The sequence below is a fragment of the Ananas comosus genome, linkage group 9 (assembly GCF_001540865.1).
Source record: "Ananas comosus cultivar F153 linkage group 9, ASM154086v1, whole genome shotgun sequence".
In the NCBI taxonomy this organism is placed as follows: Eukaryota; Viridiplantae; Streptophyta; class Magnoliopsida; order Poales; family Bromeliaceae; genus Ananas; species Ananas comosus.
Genome location: NC_033629.1, coordinates 3,547,005 through 3,567,465, shown reverse-complemented (window position 1 = coordinate 3,567,465; position 20,461 = coordinate 3,547,005). Strand labels below are relative to the sequence as shown.

Here is a 20,461-nt window from a genome sequence, read left to right as displayed (position 1 = left end):
TTATTAACGAGCCGAACACGAGTTAGCTCGCGAATATAGTAAGTTACATTGCCATCGGTTCTATTGCCGGATGAAAAGTTGAAAGAAACTTTTTTAAAAAATTAATATTTGAATATAATAATTAAAATTTATAAAATATAGATCTCTTTGACATTTAGGTTGACCTAAAATTCAAATAGTAAAATTTGTAATGTATTTTTGTATCTACACAATATATAAAAGCATATATATTTCAAACTTCTATCTGTCGACCGATTCATTTTAAAATAATAAAAATATAAGGATAAGAATAGTAACCAGTGGGATGGTAATGAATATTTAATGAAACAAACTTTAATTTATCTTTTTCTCAAATAGATAATCTTTTCTCTTTTATTAAATATTTTATAGTTCAATATATATTTTTTGAATATTTAAATACTATCTTAATTCAATCTACTAATATTTAGGTGTTACATGAACTTTTTATTGGTTGTAACCAATAAACCAATTTAAATTAATTTCAAATATATATTTAAAATTTAAATTTATTTGATTTAAAATTTTATTTCATCTGAAATTTAGAGTTGAAATTTAATTATATAACATAAATTTCAATTTATGTTATTTTTAAACTAAAACTAAAATTGAGTTTTAAATCATGAATTAAATTTAACTTTTGATATTAAATTAGAATTAATAATCAAAAGATTTTAATTAAAGTGGATCAAAATTAAATTTTAAAAATTTGGGTTCGCAAGCATTCAAAATATATATAAAAATATTCAATTTATACTAAAAATATAAAACTATATAATCATTGTTGGCAGAAACTATTTAAATTTGAGTTATATAATATAGTAGATATTTTTGAATAAAATATAGCATATTAATTTTTTTAAAAAAATTTAAATTTTTATTATAATTTTTTGGATAAATATGATACACAAATTTATTTTGATAAAGCTAGGCAACTATTAAAATAATTATGACGTGAATTTGCACATAATTTGAATTTGGGTATGGAAAATGAATTTAGTTCCTTTTTTCTCTTACACAAAATAAATAATAAATAAGATTTAAATTTCTCTTCATTTCATATCTTTTCTTTATAGATGAATATTTTCAATTATCTTATTACTATCTACTAATATTTAGCTGCTATGTTAATCTTATTTAATTTTAAAATTTTATTTCATCTTAAATTCATAGTTGAAATTTTATTATATGAATTTGTGAATATTTAAATTAAATTAAAATTCGAGTTTAAATCATGACATAAATTTAATTTTTGATATCAAATTTGAGTGAATAATTAAAAATTGTAATTAAAGTGGATCAATCAAATTTTAAATTTGAATTAAAGGTGAATTAAAATTTCGATTCATTTCGTGTAAAACAGATAAATGTTGGATTTTCGTCAGAATTTGAAAACACACATAACTATTCAATGTATATATAAAAAATTTTACAACACTATCAAATATACCAAATATATTAGTAAAATTATTGTTCTAAAACATGCGTATTTTTTAGCCAATAATTATAAATAGAGCAATGGAAGGATTATAACCCAAACTCTCTATTCAGTAAGTCCCCTTTAAGTACTACTTTTTTTTTTTTTTTTTTTTTTTTTTTTTTTTTTTTTTGAGAGATAGATAGTACGCTACCCGTTTCATTTACTTCATTTAGAAATAAACTTAGCTGAAAATGTGAATCAACTAGAATTCGAACTTAGGTCTCGGATACCAACCACCAAGCCCTTTGCTACTTACTCTAAGGACGGTCGGTTTAAGTACTATTGTTATAGCTCCCGTTTTTATAACTAAACATTTAAAAAAGTTTGTAAACTATAAAACTCTTGGATTAGGGATTGTAAAGATTACAATTCCTTTTTGGTTGTCGACTTAGCATCTCACTTATAAATATGATACAATTGTAGAAACATGTTTGTTTTAATTTGTTATAATTTTGGCTCGAAATTTTCGAATTATTGTAATTACGCCCCACAGTTAGGGGTGTAAAACGGGCCGGGCGGCACGTGGGCCGCCCGGCCCGGCACGGCTGCGGGCCGGGCCGTGGCCCGGCACGACCACTGTAGCACCCGGGCCGGGCCGGGCCCGGCAGGCACTTAGGGCCGTGCTGGGCCTCACATTTGGAGCCCGACGGCCCGGCACGGCACGGCCCGAAACGGGCCTGGGCCGTGTCGGGCCGAGGGTAGGTGGGCGGCCCGGCACGGCACGGCCCGCTTGGGCCGTGCCAGCCGGGCCAGCACGGCCCGGAACCCAGGCCCAAGGCAAAGTTGCCTTGGGCCTGGGGTTTGCTCTCCTCGGGTGGAGGGCTTGGCCCTCCTCCCAAGGAGAGCTCCTCCCAAGGTCTGCCTAGCAGACCTTGGGAGGAGTGATTTTGGTCCAATGGACCAAAGCAATTTTGGTCCATTGGACCAAAAACCCTTCTCAACTTTTTTTTTTTTTCAAAAAAAGAATACAAAAATATATTAAATAAATTTAAATATTTATTTTTTGTAATTATTTTTATAAATTTTAAATTTTTTAATCAAAATATCAGTTTATATAAATATAATTTATTGTTTATATTTTTTTAAATTATATGTACATTTTTAAAAAAATAAAAAAAGGAGCCGGCCCGGAGCACGGCCCGGCCAGGCACGGCCCGTGCCTTCCGGGCCCAGGGGCCGTGCTGGGCCGGATGGTAGGGAGTTCCGGCCCGGCACGGCCCGGCCCGGATTTAGCCACGGGCCGGGCCGGGCCACTCTCCAGCCCGGTTTGGCCCGGAAAATGTGGGCCGTGCCGGCCCGGCACGGCCCACATTACACCCCTACCCACAGTCCAATTTAGTTGATTAACTACTAACAATTTAGTAACGTAGAAGTAAAATAGCATCTTGAATATTGTCGTATTATCAATTACAATACTTTCACAAAACTCTTACATTAATAATTTATCAATGTTTAGCTAACTAAATTGAGTTTTGAGATTTAATTGCAATAATTTAGAAAGTTTGGTTCGGGAACAAACTGTTCTTGATTATTCCTGATATAGGTACAATTTTTGGGAAAAGATTGAACAAGATCAATTTTATGTTTGAATGAAAATTAGGTTATTCTCAAAAATAAGAAAATTTGAATAGTTTGATTAGAAAAGTGAGAATAAAAGTAATTATAGTTTTAAAATAATAGCATATTATCTACTAAATTAACATCAAAATATTAATTAAATAATAATTTAATTTAATAAATTAATTAATTAATAATGAATACTGCTTGTTAACCATAAATATTAATTAGTAAATTAATTAATATTAAATTTTATTAATGAGTGCTATTAATTAATAAATTAAGTAACCCTAAGTGATTTAATATATTAATAAATCAATTAGTTAATTATTTAATAGTTAGGTAATTAGTTAATAAAATAATTAGATTAGTCAAAATATTAACTAGTTAATCAACATAAATATTAATTATTGCTAAACACACTAAATAATTAAAATTTTAATTTGCTAATTTATTATAAATAATAAATTAACTGCTCAAATAGTTAATTAAATATTCCTTCCCTCCAATGGCTAGTCCAGTCAACAAAGCAAGTCCAAGAACTACTCCAGTAAAGTCAACTCGGAGGGGGACTTACGTTTTGGTTGGATGCGGAGACACATTTGGTTGTGATGGGACAAATTTGTCCACCGTGAGGATTGGGATTGAGCTGCCAAAAGAGACGCTTTCGGCATCTAACCGACCATAGACAACTATTTCATTTTTAGGAAATAGTAAGTGAGAAAATAAACTACTTTCAAAATCTTCAGAAGAAGATGCCATTCGTTTGATGAGAAGTAAAAAGAAATATTGAAAATTCACGTGGGTTACTTGACATGAGATTTAGGCCTTTTCAGATTCGATAATCAGACTGCCTGTGAGTCCCACTAGCACATATTTACAGATCGGTTCCACCTCTACTATTGAAAAAATGACCGATCAAGCAGACCCCGCTTCACTGCGACATAGTTTGTTCTGCCCGAAACCTAATTTGTGATGCTTGGTTGGAATCCAAGGCATACAAGGTATAAACGGGTCCCTTTATCTCGACTATTCACATAGAGATCTACTTCGGGATACCTTGTTTCGAAAGAAAAGAATGCTATGACGCGTATTGGACCAATTCATTTTTAATGAAAACTATTAATGGTAATGAGTTCACCAATAGCAGCTGTAGTTGCCTTTTCAGATACTTTCCTTCCAGCCATTGGGATGAAGATGCTCTTGGCTCGACATAGTTTGTTCTGCCCGAAACCTAATTTGTCTCGCCTGTGAATCCTTATCCTCAAAATAGCGTATTCGTGGTATTCTCTTTCCAACAGCTTATTCTATTCCGATAGGATACGAAACAAAGCCCCTGCTCTCTGGATTGCCCAGCGAATATGTAATAAGGAATCAAAGAAGTGGAAATAAATAGAATTCACCCTAGACGGAAAGCCTACTTCGTTAAGCTTGACCCTTGGTCCTATGGGAAAAGATAAGTAAGCAAATTCTTCGTTATACAGCTGATGGTACGGTTATTTTGTTGGTCTTTGCAGCAATACTTCTGGAGCTAATTGTCATGGACATAACTTTTTTCTTCGTAAAGCCCGGCGCCTCCTTCGCCACACGGATTTTGCGAACCAAACCATTAAATCCGTGACATAATGCCCACCAGAAGGTAGATGCTGCCAAAGGGAGTGGCAATGCCATACGCAAAAAGGATCTCCAAAGCCCGATGTCGTAGGTTCAAATCCTACAGAGCGTGATTCCGTCTATCTTATGTATGTCGAATCACAATAAAGAAAAGGATGATTTTTCGCAAGAACGTGGGTCTCCAAAACCCGATGTCGTAGGTTCAAATCCTAGTAGATTATTAAATCGAATGATTAATTATTTATGTAGTTAATTAGTAAATAAATTAGTATATACGAAATTAAATTAATATTTATTATTTAATTAGTAGAGATATAAGGAAAATAATTGTTGTTCCACCAACTAAGAGGGAAACCATTTTTTTTTCCCTTTTTTGGAAGTAAAGACGGAAATTAGGTTCTTATTTTCCTTAATATTTTAACCTAATTTCCCTTAATATTTTGATTTTAATTAATTAGATAAAATATTATTATTTTAAAATTATAATTATTTTTATTCTCACTATTTCATCTCACTATTCAAATTATTCAATCACTATTTTTCTTCTTCTCAGTAATAATCTAATTTTCATTCAAACGTAAAATTATTCTTATTCCAGCTTATCTTAAAAATTAGAGAAAACTTCAAATACCCACCCTGTGGTTTCGCACTTTTTCACTTTAGTACCATATGGTTTAAAGTGTATCAAGTTAGTACTCTGTGGTTTCGCACTTTCTCACTTTAGTACCCTGTGGTTTAAAGTGTATCAAGTTAGTACTATATAGTTTCATTTTTGTATCAAAGTAGTACCCCTGTGGTTTTATTTTTCTCTTTTTATTATCCATTTCGGGGCATTTTTTGTTAAATCAGTGACAAAGTTAAAACAAAAGGGTACTAAAATGAATACTCGATAAACCTAGGTACGATATCTGAAGTTTTTTATATATAATTTAACGAAATATTAAACCACATGGTACTAAAGTGAGAAAGTGCGAAACCATAGGATACTAACTTGATACACTTTAAACCACAGGGTACTAAAGTGAGAAAGTGCGAAACTACAGGGAGGGTATTTGAAGTTTTCCCTAAAAATTATACCTATATCAGGAAATAACTAAGAACATCTTATTTTCCAATCCAAATAATGTATAAATATGCACTAACCTATGTTTCATGGACACCTCTATAAGCTTTTGTTGGACTCACTATGAACATGATCTATGAAACTTGAAATATCCAGAAATCAAATTTTAAATCTTTTCGATATCATTGGCCTAATGATTTACGAATTTCAAAGTTTGTAAATTTAATGGTCAATATAAGATGTTTTCGCTTTTAATAGCGTAACGATATCCAAATCAATTAAATATGGATTAGAAAAAAATTTAAATTATTTAAAATAAAATCTATACTCTTGATATTGATTATAAGACTCTTATCATTACTTTTTAAAGGAAATTAATTTTTAGTGGTTTATTTTTGTATCCACTTGATGTCACGCCCCGGATTACTTGTTTTCCCTGGCACGCTAATAGACCCGCCGCCGTATATATAGGAGTTTTTCCTGTATACGAAACGATAGCTGTACCTGTACCTGTACCTGTATACATATAATACTACAACCAGTAGTATAGAGCTGTTAACCAGAAAAACACATATAAATAATATTGGCTCAACATACATACATAGTCTCCAATACAAAAGCACTCGCTCCAGCGAGAAATTAACATCAGCATATATAAGAACCAAAAACCAACACTACTTGTAGCTGATATATCTCTAGATCAGCAGTAAAATTGGAAGGGATCTAACTCGTGACTCCCTTTCCACGATCAAGATTAGCAGTAGCAGCAGCCGAAGAAGAAGGCTCTGCAAAAAGGGTCAACAACTGGGTGTGAGAACTACTGCAAAAAGAAGTAGCCCTCAGTGGGTACCGCTACCGACCTCAACGGCTCACCCACTAAGTCTACAGATGTATACTCAAGGATAGTAAGGAAAGCTGGAATAATTCTACAGCTATATGACACTATACTATCACGATCCAATACTAACTATCTGAAAAAAATACAATCTCTAACCCAATCTCACTAGGGACTGTGAACACACCCGTCACGTCTGCCGAAGCTACACTAACTACCACCATGTTGGGTCGTCAGTGGAGAGGAAGTCCAACCATGACAAACCGACAACAACGCAAAAGCACAAAGCCTGACTCTGGAGTGGCACTCGTGGGCGTTACCCAACCGAGTATGCAAGCGTATCTCCGCCGAGCTCAATCAGGCTCTCACAGGCTATAGTCAAACAAGAAGGTTTAACTGGTCTAGTAATCATAATCTACGTGCCCTCGGCACCATCCCATGCAAAAATAGCAATCTCGGTCCACCATCAACCACAACGGCACCCGACAGTCCGGAACAGTCTATATATTACTGTAAAAATAAGCTCGACATTCCAGCACGAGCATAAATTCATTCTACACTATTCTGGGTATCCACCGCCTACAAATTGCGGCGATACAAACAAACTATAGCTTCTAAAGCTAAATCTAGTAGTTTTCTGAAAATGATAATGTAGAACCTATAGTTTTCTCCTAAGTCAAATTCAAGTCCAACATGTATAATTTATCTAAATCACTGCTTTATGCTCTAAATTCAAATTTCAAATAATATGCAAATCAACGAATTTGAGCTAATTAACATGATATACAAAGACCAAAAATACATGCTTACAACAACTAGGCTTAGGAGAAAATCCGTAGAATCCGGTAAACTTCAACCCATCTCTAGCGCGAGTCCGACAAGGTTGGGGAGTCGCTGGAAAGCCCTGCCAAGATCAGCCTCAAACCAGCAACAACACTCCCTAAGGATCTAAACACAATAATATCAAAGTTTCCATTAATACCCACAAATTTAGCACTTAAGCTTAAATCCTTTACAACCTCAATGTCAAACTCACATTCCAATCCACAATTCAGGTGAAGAAAAGTCCCAAGACCAGTAGAGAATGATGGAGCAACATTCTATGGTCTGAATTCCAGCTTCCTCAAAGGTTTGATCCAAGAAAATCATAAAAATCTTAATTTCAGCCCAAATACACCAGCAGTTCAGAAAAATATCAATTTGACCAAACTAACCTCAATCAATTTCTGTCAAATTGGTTTCACGAAATCTCCAAGAAGTCTACTAACCACCAAACCAAGTTTCACAGAAATCGGATCTTTCTACGTCGCACACGAGCCAAAACGCCAAAGGTCGCTGTTGGAATTCTGCTGGAATTGGAGTCATCAAGGTAGAATTGTGTAAATTGGAGAGTTTAGAGGGACCTTGGTGCAAAATATAGGCCTCACTGTGAAAGAGGGTGAAAAACCATCTCAGGGGGTTGACCACATACTTTTATAGAGAGGTGGAAGGGTACAATAAGCCCCATGAACAAGAATTACAAACCGCCTGCTGCCCCTGCAGAAAATAGAACTTTCGGGCGCTCGAAACCCACAAATGGGCGTCCGAATCTTCCAGTCCATACAAAACTCCCTCTTTGGTTCCTCCGCCTGCGGTATGATGTGCCCTTAACGTGGTCCCGTGTATCCCACCTACCGCCTTACACGTGTCAAAGTTAACGTTAATCCCAAAGTGAACATTCGGGCTCACTTCCGGGCACTCGAAAACAAGCTCCGAATTGGCTTCCAGTTTCAATTTAGTTCAGCACTCAAGATTTGGGCGACCCAAACCATGTTCTGGGCGGCCGAAACTGGCAAAACTCCAGTTTTGCTTATTTGAGTGCTCCAAGTCCGTTTCTGCATCCATTTTGTACAAAAACGACTCCGACTTAGTCCAAAACTCTCTAGATGTGCCGATCAGTCACTAATACTGTAGCCAATCCGATACAAAACCCCCGGGACACTACACTTGATGGATAAGAAAGCAATATCAAAAAAGTATGAAATTTAACTTCTAGACGTTTCAAGTGGTATAAATCGGATTATGAGTTGAGCTGAAATACTATCGGTAGTAAACAGGCTTCGTTACCATCTATTTGTTTTCGATGGTAGAGGTTCCAAATCGACAATCGGCACTACTTGAAGTATTTAGAAATCAAATTTCATACTTTTCCGATATTGTTCTCTTGTCCATCAAGTGGACAAAAAATGAAAGGCTAAAAATCTTTTAAAAAATTACGACAGGAATCTTGTAATCAACATCGAGAGTATAGATCTTGTTCTAAATAATTTAAAGAATTTTCTAACCAAAATTCAATTGATTTGAATATATTTATACAGTTAATCAAGAAAACGTCTGATATCGATTATTAAAATTATAAATTTTGAAACCTTTTGATCATTAGGTCAATGATGTCGAAAAGATCTAAAATTTGATTTTACTTCAAGTAGTATAGATCATATTCAACAGTACCAATCGTCGATTTCGAGACTCCATTATCGAAAGTAAATGAATGGCAATAAAACTCGTTTACTGCTAATAATATTCCAGCTCAGCCATATATATATATATATATATATATACTTAGAGTCTGGCTAGGATGCTATCAATAGCACTAAGCATTGTGCTATCAAGTTTTCTGCCGTTAGATTTACATCTTTTATAATTTTCATCCGTTCGGTTATACTATTCAACTAACCACCCACTCAACCCTAGGGAGCCCACATCATCCTAACCGCACATATTTTAATCCAAATATAGAAAACTTAATAGCACTAAGTTATTGGTGCTATTAATAGTATTCCAATCTAGTTCTTATTACTTATTTTTATACATATATAATATAAAATAACAAATAGTTTGACTTTTTTAATTAATGCAAATATTTTTTTAGATAGTGTAAATAAATTATGTATGGTCAAATTTTTAAAAAAATATATAAACTATGAATAATATATATATATAGTCCGATTGGGATACTATCGATAGTATTAAGTACTTTGTGCTATCGAGTTTTCCGCCGTTATCTTTAACGCCTTGACTATTTTTACCCGTTAGATATACTATTCGATAAATAATTCACTCAACCCTAGAGGGCCGATATCATCATAACCGTACGTTTTTTCATTCAAAGACCGAAAATCTAATAGATGCTATTAATACTATTCCAGTCTTGTTCTATATATATATATATATATATATATATATATATATATATATATATATATATATATATATATATATTATATTTATAATGAGTTTCATATTATATGTATATTTTAATTTTTTTAAAAATTATTAAATTACGTTGTGTTCGTGTTCTGCATTCGGTGTCTGTGTCCGTGACGTTTAGCCGCTTTCGAACTTCAGACGACGGCCTTCAAAATTTTTCTTTCCCGAGTAGGTATGTCAAGGGGTCGGGTTTGGGTCGGGTTTTTAAAAATCCAAACCCGAACCCGAAAATCAAATTAAAATTCGTACCCGGACCCGAATCCGGCGGGTTTTAAAAATTCATACCTATATCCGTACCCGAGCAAAAACCCGAAACCCATACCCGGCCTCGAACCCGGCGGATTTTAAAAATCCATATCGTTGAATAAAGATCTAAGAGAAAAAAATTATTAAATTTTTTATATATTATATAAATAAATAAAAGTAAAGTATGTATATATATAATTTATTCGGGTTCGGGTTCGGTTCGGGTTCGGGTCGGGTAAATACAAAATTCATACCCGTATCCATATCGGTCGGGTTTTTATTTTCTATACCCATAACCAAATTCATATCCGTTTAGTTCGGATAAACCTACTTCGTTCGGGTTCGGATTCAGATGATATTTCGGATATCCATATCCATTGTCATTCCTATTCCGGAGGTCTCCTTCCCAGTTTATAGGTTCGGAAGCTTCTCGAAGAAGGCTTTGACTCGATTGACGAATGTCGTCAATATGGATTCCGTCACCCCCTAGTGATCCGGTAACCGTAAGCGCATTGTCACCCGCACTCTTGCTTCGTTAGCTCCCAAGCGTCGGCCTCATGTTCTTTTTTTTAAAAAAAAGAGAAAATGTATTTAGACCCCTCAACTGTAGCCTATTTTGAGAAATATCCCTTCCTAACCTTAGAAAAAAAGTTAGAAGATGACGGGTCTCGGTCAAACGAAGAAAAATTGAGGGGACTATTTCAAAGAACGCTATAATTGAGAGGTCCCCATGCAGCTAAAGCTAACAATTAAAGGAACAAGTGTTATTGAGCAATAGTTGAGGGGTCTCTGTGTATTTTATTTTGCCGGAAAAGAGGTACCCAATGTTTCCGCTTCGCATGCGAAAAGAGGAAAAATATTTGGTTTCTTCTGCGAGAAGCTAAGGATACTACAGTCATTTTCAAAAAAATGCGAGGGCAAAAAGGTCATTTCGCGACAGGTTCGTTCCTTCCTCCCGCGTCACCCAATCTCGCCTCGTCACATCGTGGGCCGTCACGTTCGTAGTGGGCCCCACGCGGCGTTACCGCGCACGGCACCGTTACCCACACTCCCCTCCTCACCAGCGCCGAGTACGCGCAGTCCCGCTTTCGCCGTTAGCTCTGCCGTTAGTTAACTGACAGAGGAAATTTGTCCCTAGACCGCGTTCAGAATACACTTGTGAACCGCCCGTACGGCAAATACTGATAGAGGGGTCAAAATGCAGAAAAATTTTAAAATGCAACCGGTATATTAGTGACGTGGCGTAACAAATCAATCAAATTAATTCTTTTAAGAATATATATCCCATCATGATTGTAAAAAAATATTTTTATTGTACTTTTGTTTAAAAAAAATGAATATAATTAGTTTGTTATTAATGACGTAGTGCAAGTGTGACAATATAGAATTCCTCCAAAATGCGTTGGGGGTTCGCCGATGACGTGGCGAACCAGGTTCACGAAATGGGTTTTTGTAATTTGAGCTGTGTATACGTGGCGCTAATCTCGGAGGCCATGATGATATTTTCAAAATTAGTTTATTATTGTTTATTGTTTATTGTTTATTTATATTTATTATTCTTTACCATTTATTCGTCGGAGGGTCCACTAAGTACTATATATAGCGATTCCTCCTCGTATTATTTACTCACTACCCTCGTTCTTTTCTCTTCTTCCTAGCTCTTCGTCTTCTTTAACCTACTCTTTACACGCGGGGCTGTCGATGTCGCAGCGCGGGGGAGGCGGAGGCGGAGGCGGAGGGCGTCGCGGTCGCGGCCGGGGCCGCGGCCGCGGCGGCGGCGAGTACAACTACCCTAGGGAGCCTCCGACGGGCGCGGAGGCGCCGTACGCCCAGCGCGGGGGAGGACGCGGCGGAGGGAGGGGCCGCGGCGGAGATGGTGAGGGGGCTGGTCCGCAGCCGCCTCCTCATGGTGCTTACCAAGCGCGGCGGCCGCATGCGGCGGCGGATGCGCCCTCGTCGTCGTCCTCCTCGTCGGCGGCGGCGGCGGCGGAGGCGCTCGGGGAGGAGGTGCGGAGGCTCACGATCAGGGAAGAGGCTCCCGGAGCTCCCGCGGCGGCGGCGGCGAAGCAGGAGGAAGCGGCGGCTGCGGTGCCGGTGGCGCGGCCACCAGCGTCGAGCAGGGCTGTGAAGTACACGCCGCGGCCGGGGTTCGGGACCGTGGGGACCAGGTGCGTCGTCCGCGCCAACCACTTCCTCGTCCAGGTCGCGGACGCGGATCTGTGTCACTATGACGTGAGTGTGTCTTCCTCTCTACTCTCGCTTCTGCGCTCTCCAACTTCACGGGTGTTTTATATGGTTTTTGCTATGCTTTTCTTAGGTTTTCTAGGTTTTTTCTCTTTGTTTGAGCATATCGGTGAGGCTTTTATCGGATGCGTAGATCCACCGTGTACTCTGTTGAGCTTGTGCCATTTAATGCACTCATTTGGTGATTTGGAAATATTTATCATGTGCTTGTTTAGATCGTTGTTTTTACTATGTTTTTTCCGCTGTTTTTTCTTTTTTTCCTTTTCTTGTTTGGGTTTGTGTGGTTTTGTTGAGCATAATATTGTGCTCTCGTTACATGCCTTGCTCTAGCATCATTCTCATACGATACTTTTCTGTGTTGAGTTCTTATTCTTATTTGTTAATCTGGTCGGTTTTTTGGAGTTTGGGTTATTCTCCTCTATTTGTATTGCATCTTTTAGCACATATTCAGAGAGAAGAGCATTTTTAGTTGATGATTCGAAATGTAGCAATCGCATATTATATGCTAACCAGCTACAATATTAATGATCTAATCTCCCTGTTAGGAGGCAAATGAGTAGGGCCTGTTGGTTTTCAATGAGTTACTTGAAGTACTATGTGTGAATTTTATAATATTGCTTGTACTGTTTATTTAATTTTTCGTATTAATGTGGCATTGTGGGCTCTTGATTTTATTCATTGTTTACATTTATGCATCGGGGGAGGCATGATAGGCGTGGATGATTCTTTTCATGGTAGCTGTGGGGTTAGCTAGTTTATTAATGTAGTATGAGGCTTACTAATATAGGAACTGAACACAGGGCTTTAATTCATGTTTTATAGTCAAAGTTGTTGGATGTATGTAAGAGTCCTAGTCCCTTTTATTGTAAAATAAAATAGAGAACATATTCTTCATAATCTGTCCTGTTACTTGTGCTGAAGAAAAAGAATGGCCTCTCTGATTTAAAATTTATTTTGGCTTAACTTTTGATTCATTTGTCTGATTAGGTCGCAATCTCTCCAGAATCAAAATCAATCGCCATCAATAGAGCTATTATCTCCGAACTTGTTAGGCTGCACAGGCCCTCTTTGTTAGGTGGGAGGATTCCTGCCTATGATGGCAAGAAAAGTTTGTACACTGCTGGGGCTCTGCCCTTCGATGTGAAGGATTTCGCAATTAAGCTGCCGGGGGAGAGAGAAAAAGAATACAAAGTCACTATTAGATTTGCTGGAAGGGCAGACTTGCACCATCTGCAACAGTTCTTGGACGGTCAGCAGAGGGATATGCCGCAGGAAACTATTCAAGTGCTTGACGTGGTGCTTAGGGAGACTCCTTCGACGAAGTAATTTATTTATTCTTTGTTGCGTAGCTGTATACGGAGTTTAGGATTAGAAGTGTCGGTATTGATATTTTCTAATGCAATTGATTTTGTTTTTTGTAGGTATGTTACTGCATTGAGATCATTCTTCTCTCCCACATTTGGACAAAGAAGTGATATTGGTGAAGGCTTGGAATGCTGGAGAGGCTATTACCAGAGTGTCCGCCCTACGCAAATGGGTCTTTCTTTGAACATCGGTATTGTATTAGAACTGGTCACCATGCTTTCCTACGTTGTAATTCTTAATTTAGTGAGCTTTATTTGTGGTTTGATTCTTTGATTGTATCTATGTGATGATGCTCTCAGATTCACTTTGATAGTTGTTGTGGGTATTGTCTGGTAATTGTAATGTAGGTGGTTGTCTTGATTCTCTTGAATGGTTTTGCTGTTTGCAGGGTGGATTAATTCTTCTGTTGGTAGGCTGCGTTTGTTTCAAGTTTTTGTACTGCTGATGAAGTGACTCGTATTTGGTTTTTTATTACAAATCCCTCTGGGGTCTCAACCCTGTTTTCACTCAAAATGTTAAGCTTAGCTGCTTATATTGTATTATGATTAATTCTCCTGTCCAACTAGTGCTCAATGTGGAGCAAATGTTAAGGATACCTGCAACTCATTTTTTATGGAACAATTATTTAGTTTTGTTTGCATGCTTTTGTTTCACCTTCGCTTCTTATAAGTGGAACTTTTATCATACATGTAGTGCTAACATCTTTCTTTTGGTTGTTCAGACATATGTGCTACCTCGTTCTACAAGGCCATACCTATTGTAGATTTTGTAGGAGAGAATCTGAAGCTTAGCTACAACGCGAGGCCCTTGTCAGATAGGGATGTTGTCAAGGTAAAGTGGCCTGGAAATCCTTCTGGACCATAAGCATTCACTATCTGTTGCTTCATTGTTATTAAAACTTGCTTTGTTAAAACTTGGCAGATAAAGAAAGCTCTTAGAGGGATCCGCGTAGAAGCTACTCATCGGAGAGATAAATGCATTCGTTACAGGATAAGTGGAGTAACATCAGTTCCAATGAATCAGCTGATGTACTTTCCCTTCTCTTGCAATCCTTTTTCTTTTTCATTACTTTGTGCTTTTTGCAACAGTTTTGCTATGATATTGTGATAAACAGAATTTTCAGTTTCTAACACAGTATACTTTCAGTTTCTCTTTTTGATATAACTGATTACAATCTTTTATTTGCCTGCTCCCAGGTTTCCTGTTGATGAGCAGGGAACAATGATTTCTGTGGTACAATACTTCAGAGAACAATACAGATATTCTTTGAAGTATATTCATTGGCCTTGTCTTCAAGCTGGCAATGATAAAAGGCCCATTTACTTACCAATGGAGGTATTGCTCTGTTGTTTTTCGTTCTTATCTTAACTTTTCTGTGATGTGAGCACTAAATACCTTCTTGCATATGCTGTTTCTTGTTGATTGATTTGTAGGTTTGCAAAATTGTTGAAGGACAGAGGTACGCGAAGAAGTTAAATGAACGACAGGTAGCAAACATACTAAGGGCAACATGTCAACGACCGCAACAGCGGGAACAAAGTATACTGGAGGTGTGAAATATTGTCTTTCTTCTATTTTATGCCAATATTATATGATTCTACTGTTCAATGATGCATCATTGATCTCTAGGCTTTTGCTGTGATTTATTTATTTACTAAATTTTGAATAGTTTGTAATTTATTCTTGACGCCATCTTTTATCAAATGATTTTTATTTTCATACCGACTAATGTTCCACCATTGTGCATCATGGTCCTAAAAAACTTCTTTACATATTCTTATGCAGATGGCTGCTTTTAATGATTATAAGAATGATAAATACGCGAAAGAGTTTGGAATGACGATTGCGGATCAGCTTGTATCTGTGGATGCTCGCGTGCTGCCACCGCCGACAGTTATTATGCTACTTTTGAAACTATTTACCTTTCCTTCTTTTTATATCTGTAGTTTAACTTGGAATTGGCTTGCCAAATATTTCAGCTTAAATACCATGAGTCTGGCAGAGAGAGGTCTTGCAATCCTGCTGTTGGCCAGTGGAACATGATTAATAAGGTGATGCTCTCTTTGCGTGACTGATTAGTCCTGTGTGTTATTCATGTGTTATAAACAGTGCCTTTCTTGGTGTTAATTTACTTTTTGCGACGTTTTAGTGGTTCTGATGAGTTTGAAAGTATTATAGACATTCCAATATTTTAAGTTGAGAAATTTTTAATGCTATCGTCTATTGCATAGTCAAGTTATTTTCCTGCCTTAATATTTGTGCCGTTGTTAAAAACGTACTCATCTGCTTGGACATGCTGGTGCCGACTATATCACTGATGTTCTCGATTGTAACATTGAGCAAGGTGCCGACACATGTGGATCAAATGAATAATGCTCAGAGAGCAGTATATAATATATTTTATTTGTGAACTATTTTTGCAAGGTGTAGACAATTGTTAGACTTTTGCTTTGTCAATTAATATTTCCATGAATTATTCCATTTTGGTACTTGTTCATTTTCATGCTATAACAATATAGCCATAGTCTAATATATAATTAGGATATTTTGGTTTGGTGGATTTTCAGAAAATGGTTAATGGTGGAACTATCCAAAGCTGGACGTGCTTGAACTTATCACGTGTGCCGCCGGGTGATGTGCATAGATTTTGCGGTGATCTGGTTGGCATGTGTAACAATATCGGGATGGTATTAGCTTCTTCACTGTTATCAATCATTTAACTTCGCTGACTGCATTATAAGCATGGCTAACTAGACACTTTTGTACTTTTGAAGCAAGTCAATCCCAGGCCGTCTGTCGAAATTCAGTTTGCTAACCCCAATAGATTAGAAGCTGCTTTAGCAGATGTTCAGAAGAAGTCTATGGGGCGTCTTCAGCTGCTTATAGTTATTTTACCTGAAACTAGTGGCTATTATGGCAAGTGCTACTCTGTGTTCTTTTGATTTTTCCATCCCTTTCTTTTCCATATATTTAGGAGTGTTAATTAATCAACTCTTGTGTATACTTCTATTGCATTGCTTATAGGAGTAATTAAGCGCGTGTGTGAAACTGAGCTTGGAATCGTGTCGCAATGCTGCTTACCAAGGAATGCTTTCAGGGGGAATAACAAGCAGTATCTCGAAAATGTTGCTTTGAAAATCAATGTGAAGGTCTGTAGATATATATCCGTTATATTGCTTTGTTCATCTAATCTGATTTATGACTATATGCTTGTATGTCCTAAGACAGGTTGGAGGTCGAAACACAGTGCTTGAAGATGCACTTCGCAGTAGGCTTCCTTATATAACTGACAGGCCGACAATAATCTTCGGCGCTGATGTCACTCATCCACCACCGGGAGAGGATTCTTCAGCCTCAATCGCTGCGGTACGATTCTTCTTTTGCTTAACTTCCTTCTTAATCTTATACCTTGTACTTCATCTTTATTATTATGGTCCCTTTCAGTTTGTTGCAGTCTATCCAGCTTTCATAGATTATATAATACATCAAATTTGATTATTTCTTGATGAATTCCAAACTCTTCTTCTTTATTGTAGTGCTACGCCGGGTCACAAGTATTACTAGGTCTTTTGTAAATCGTTTAGCACTCCTTGTGTAATTTTGTTGGAACTGGAACTAATACAGGTGGTCGCCTCAATGGATTGGCCGGAGGTCACCAAGTACAGAGGCTTAGTCTGTGCCCAAGAACATAGGCAGGAGACAATTCAAGATCTGTACTCGCTTCACCAAGTACCGGACAGGGGTACTCAGCCTGGTGGAATGATTAGGTCAGTTCTTTTTCAATTAAATTTGTACCTATGATGAGTGATTTTTAAGGCAAACAATCTCTGTTTTGCAGGGAGCTCTTGATTGCCTTCCATAAAGCAACGAATCGCAAGCCTGACAGAATCATCTTTTACAGGTTATTCAGGCGTATGATAGTGCAAAAGCCTTTAAGGTTGTGTTTCTATCTATACTAATCGTAGATCTTCGTTGACTTGTTGTTTCGTGTGAAGGGATGGTGTTAGCGAAGGGCAGTTTGGCGAAGTCCTGCTAAGGGAAGTTGATGCTATTCGTAAGGTAGTACTCTCTTGCTTGGACGGAACCTGTGTTTTAGATATTTGTATTAGAAATTTCGGCTGGTAGTTGATTAGGCATATTGTAATTGAAGCCTCTGAAATCTGTGTGTCTTGGTTTTTCTTTTATATATATATATATTAAAAAAATTGGTAGGCTTGTGCTTCACTACAAGAGGGGTACCTTCCTCCTATCACTTTTGTGGTTGTTCAGAAGAGGCACCACACTCGCCTCTTTCCTGAAGTTCATGGGAGAAGAGAAATAACTGACAGGAGTGGGAACATCTTGCCTGGTAGGTTATTTTGGGTGCCATTTTTGATACTTAGCAAACGTCTCAAAGAAGCAAGTTATGTTTGAATTTTCTGTGTATAAACGTATGATGAAAAGTAATTGTCTCTCCCTTCAGGCACAGTAGTAGACACACAAATTTGCCATCCAACCGAGTTCGACTTCTACCTCTGTAGTCATGCTGGTATACAGGTAAAGCTTGTTTGCTGAACCTCTTTCAGACGGTGACAACCCTTATATATATAATTCTCTCTCTCTCTCTCTCTCTCTCTCTCTCTATATATATATATATATATATATAATTCTATATATATATATATATATTTTTTTTTTTTCATTCAATTGTAGCAAGTTATTTTGTTTTCCTTCTTCCTCCATTGCAGGGGACAAGCAGGCCTACTCACTACCATGTTCTCTTTGACGAAAACCGCTTCACGGCTGACGGACTGCAGATGCTAACTAACAAACTTTGCTACACGTAAATTTTATTTTTGAAATCTTTTTAATCTGCGAACGTCATTTAGCTGTCAAACCTTTTCTTTTTGCTTCCTCTCTTGACTTGTTTTATCTATCTATCTATCTTTTCTTGGTTGTTAACTGCAGCTATGCCCGGTGCACGCGCTCCGTGTCGGTTGGTATGTGAACTATGTCCCTTCTGTAAGTCCCGTAGTTTCATACAAAGACAAGTTATTCTTACCACTTGTCCTCTTTCTTCTTTGCATAGTTCCTCCGGCATACTACGCACATCTGGCCGCATTCCGCGCCCGATATTATATGGAGGGGGGCAGTTCGGATGGAGGGTCGACTTCTGCAGGTGGAAGCCGGAGTCGGGAAAGGCCGGCCGGAGTGAGACAACTTCCAAAGATCAAAGACAACGTAAAGGATGTGATGTTTTATTGCTGAAGGCCCTTTTTCGCGCGTTATTGGTCGGTCGGTCCTTTTGATTAAACATATATACATATATGAGTCTTTTTTTTGTTTTAAACTTGCTGGTGTCTTGGTCAAGTTTTGTCGATACGGGGTCGTCTCCTGGAACTACATTACTAACTGCAGTAGGTGTGCTGTGACTTTGCTTGAAACTCTTGTGGTGTTCATATTCGGCGGTGCCTGATTTCTTGGCACAGCTATACTTCGTAGAGGCGTTAGCTGGATACGGGTGTTACCTTTGTGTAACTAAAGATGATTTCTCTTGAAATTTATGTACTTTGGAGGTTTTGTTTGGACAATTAAATTGCCACAGAAAAATTCTAAGCATTTTTTGTCCCAAAGCTGCTTGCTGTATATGTTTATATCTTCTCGGAGCAATTTGTGTGGTTTCTTTCGGTGTATTTAATAGGAGGGTGATACTTTTGGTGATAATCGAGTGCCTTTATTTATTTCGTTTTTAATTTTTTCCTTTTAATGCATGGTGAGGTGCCCTAGGTTCATCTATTTTGTGGAATGCTGACAATAAATAGTGAATATGTAGAAAACCAATATTGGAGAAGTAATGAAATTGAAAAAAAAAAAAAAGAAAAAAAAAGGGAGATATCATTAAGAGGGAAAAGGTGAAATCCCGTACATATTGGGACCGGATAAGAAGTTTCCTTTTGCTTTGCTTATGCTTATGCTTCTACAGGAAAAGCCAAATATTGGGGGAATAATGAAACTGAAAAAAAAGAAGATATATTCACATTAAAAGTGAAAGAAGGTGAAATCCTGTACTTGTTGGGGCCTGATAAGAAGTTTCCTTTTGCTTTTTCTTATGCCTCTCCAGCATCAGAAGCAGGTAGAAAAAAAAAATAATGAAACCGAAAAAAGAAGATACCACATTAAAAGTCAAAAAAAAAAGAAAAAAAGGTGAAATCCTGTAATTGTTGGGACCTGACAAGGAGTTTTCTTTTGCTTTTCTTTATGCACCTACAGCATCAGAAGCAGCTGGATGAAAACTGGCACTAGCAGTAGAAAAGTTGATCTAAGCTCAAAAGAGAAGTTGATAAAAGGATCAGGTGAAAATAGTGATAACTTTATAATATTTCTAAATCCAAATTACTCTGTATGTTTTTTTTTTTGTATGAATTTTTAATTCTTACTTCAATGCACCAATCAGCCTCAATTTCTGTTAAATTATGTTACCACCTAAATATTTAACCATGTAAGCAAAAAATAAAAAAATTCAAATGTTCCAACTATAGTGGGACTAGTATCCGTATTAAGTTAGCATGCGGAATGAATCCAACATAGTCAAAGAGGAGAATTTTTATAATAATATTGAAAAAATTGACTGAAAACATATAATGACTAAGATAACATATCTGAATTAGGATAAAAGTAAATTCATTTTTTAAAAAATGTCTGTAAATCACACGCGCACATACTTTCGTTCGAAGTAGGATTTTTGTAAACAGTGGAATATGAAATTATAAGACTAAATCTTTTAACTCGGTTATAGCATTTTGAGCAACGG

General features: G+C 36.9%; 1 protein-coding gene across 2 annotated transcripts; it reads left to right on the top strand.

Moving 5' to 3' along the window:
• LOC109715419 (protein argonaute MEL1-like) lies at positions 11,692-19,348 on the top strand. Of its 2 annotated transcripts, XM_020240395.1 has the most exons (21): positions 11,696-12,294; positions 13,294-13,628; positions 13,728-13,861; positions 14,393-14,502; positions 14,593-14,699; positions 14,868-15,006; positions 15,105-15,221; positions 15,457-15,564; positions 15,651-15,722; positions 16,239-16,358; positions 16,446-16,587; positions 16,696-16,820; positions 16,900-17,037; positions 17,296-17,438; positions 17,510-17,572; positions 17,667-17,730; positions 17,884-18,019; positions 18,134-18,207; positions 18,399-18,493; positions 18,619-18,650; positions 18,740-19,348. In XM_020240395.1, the coding sequence occupies exons 1-21, from the start codon at positions 11,764-11,766 to the stop codon at positions 18,916-18,918; spliced, it is 2,964 nt and encodes a 987-aa protein (XP_020095984.1). In that variant the 5' UTR covers positions 11,696-11,763; the 3' UTR covers positions 18,919-19,348. The 2 variants fall into 2 exon arrangements, 1 of the variants encoding a protein (XP_020095984.1); XR_002217598.1 differs by lacking the exons at positions 17,884-18,019; positions 18,619-18,650; positions 18,740-19,348 and having other exon boundaries at positions 11,692-12,294; positions 18,399-18,472.

What these genes read in the sequence shown, in the direction of transcription:
- LOC109715419 (XM_020240395.1), top strand. Translation starts at nt 11,764, where the DNA reads ATGTCGCAGCGCGGGGGAGGCGGAGGCGGAGGCGGAGGGCGTCGCGGT. An exon ending in GACAGAATCATCTTTTACAG is followed by an intron (nt 17,573 to 17,666) that starts GTTATTCAGGCG and finishes TTTCGTGTGAAG; the next exon opens with GGATGGTGTTAGCGAAGGGC. An exon ending in CACGCGCTCCGTGTCGGTTG is followed by an intron (nt 18,651 to 18,739) that starts GTATGTGAACTA and finishes TTCTTTGCATAG; the next exon opens with TTCCTCCGGCATACTACGCA.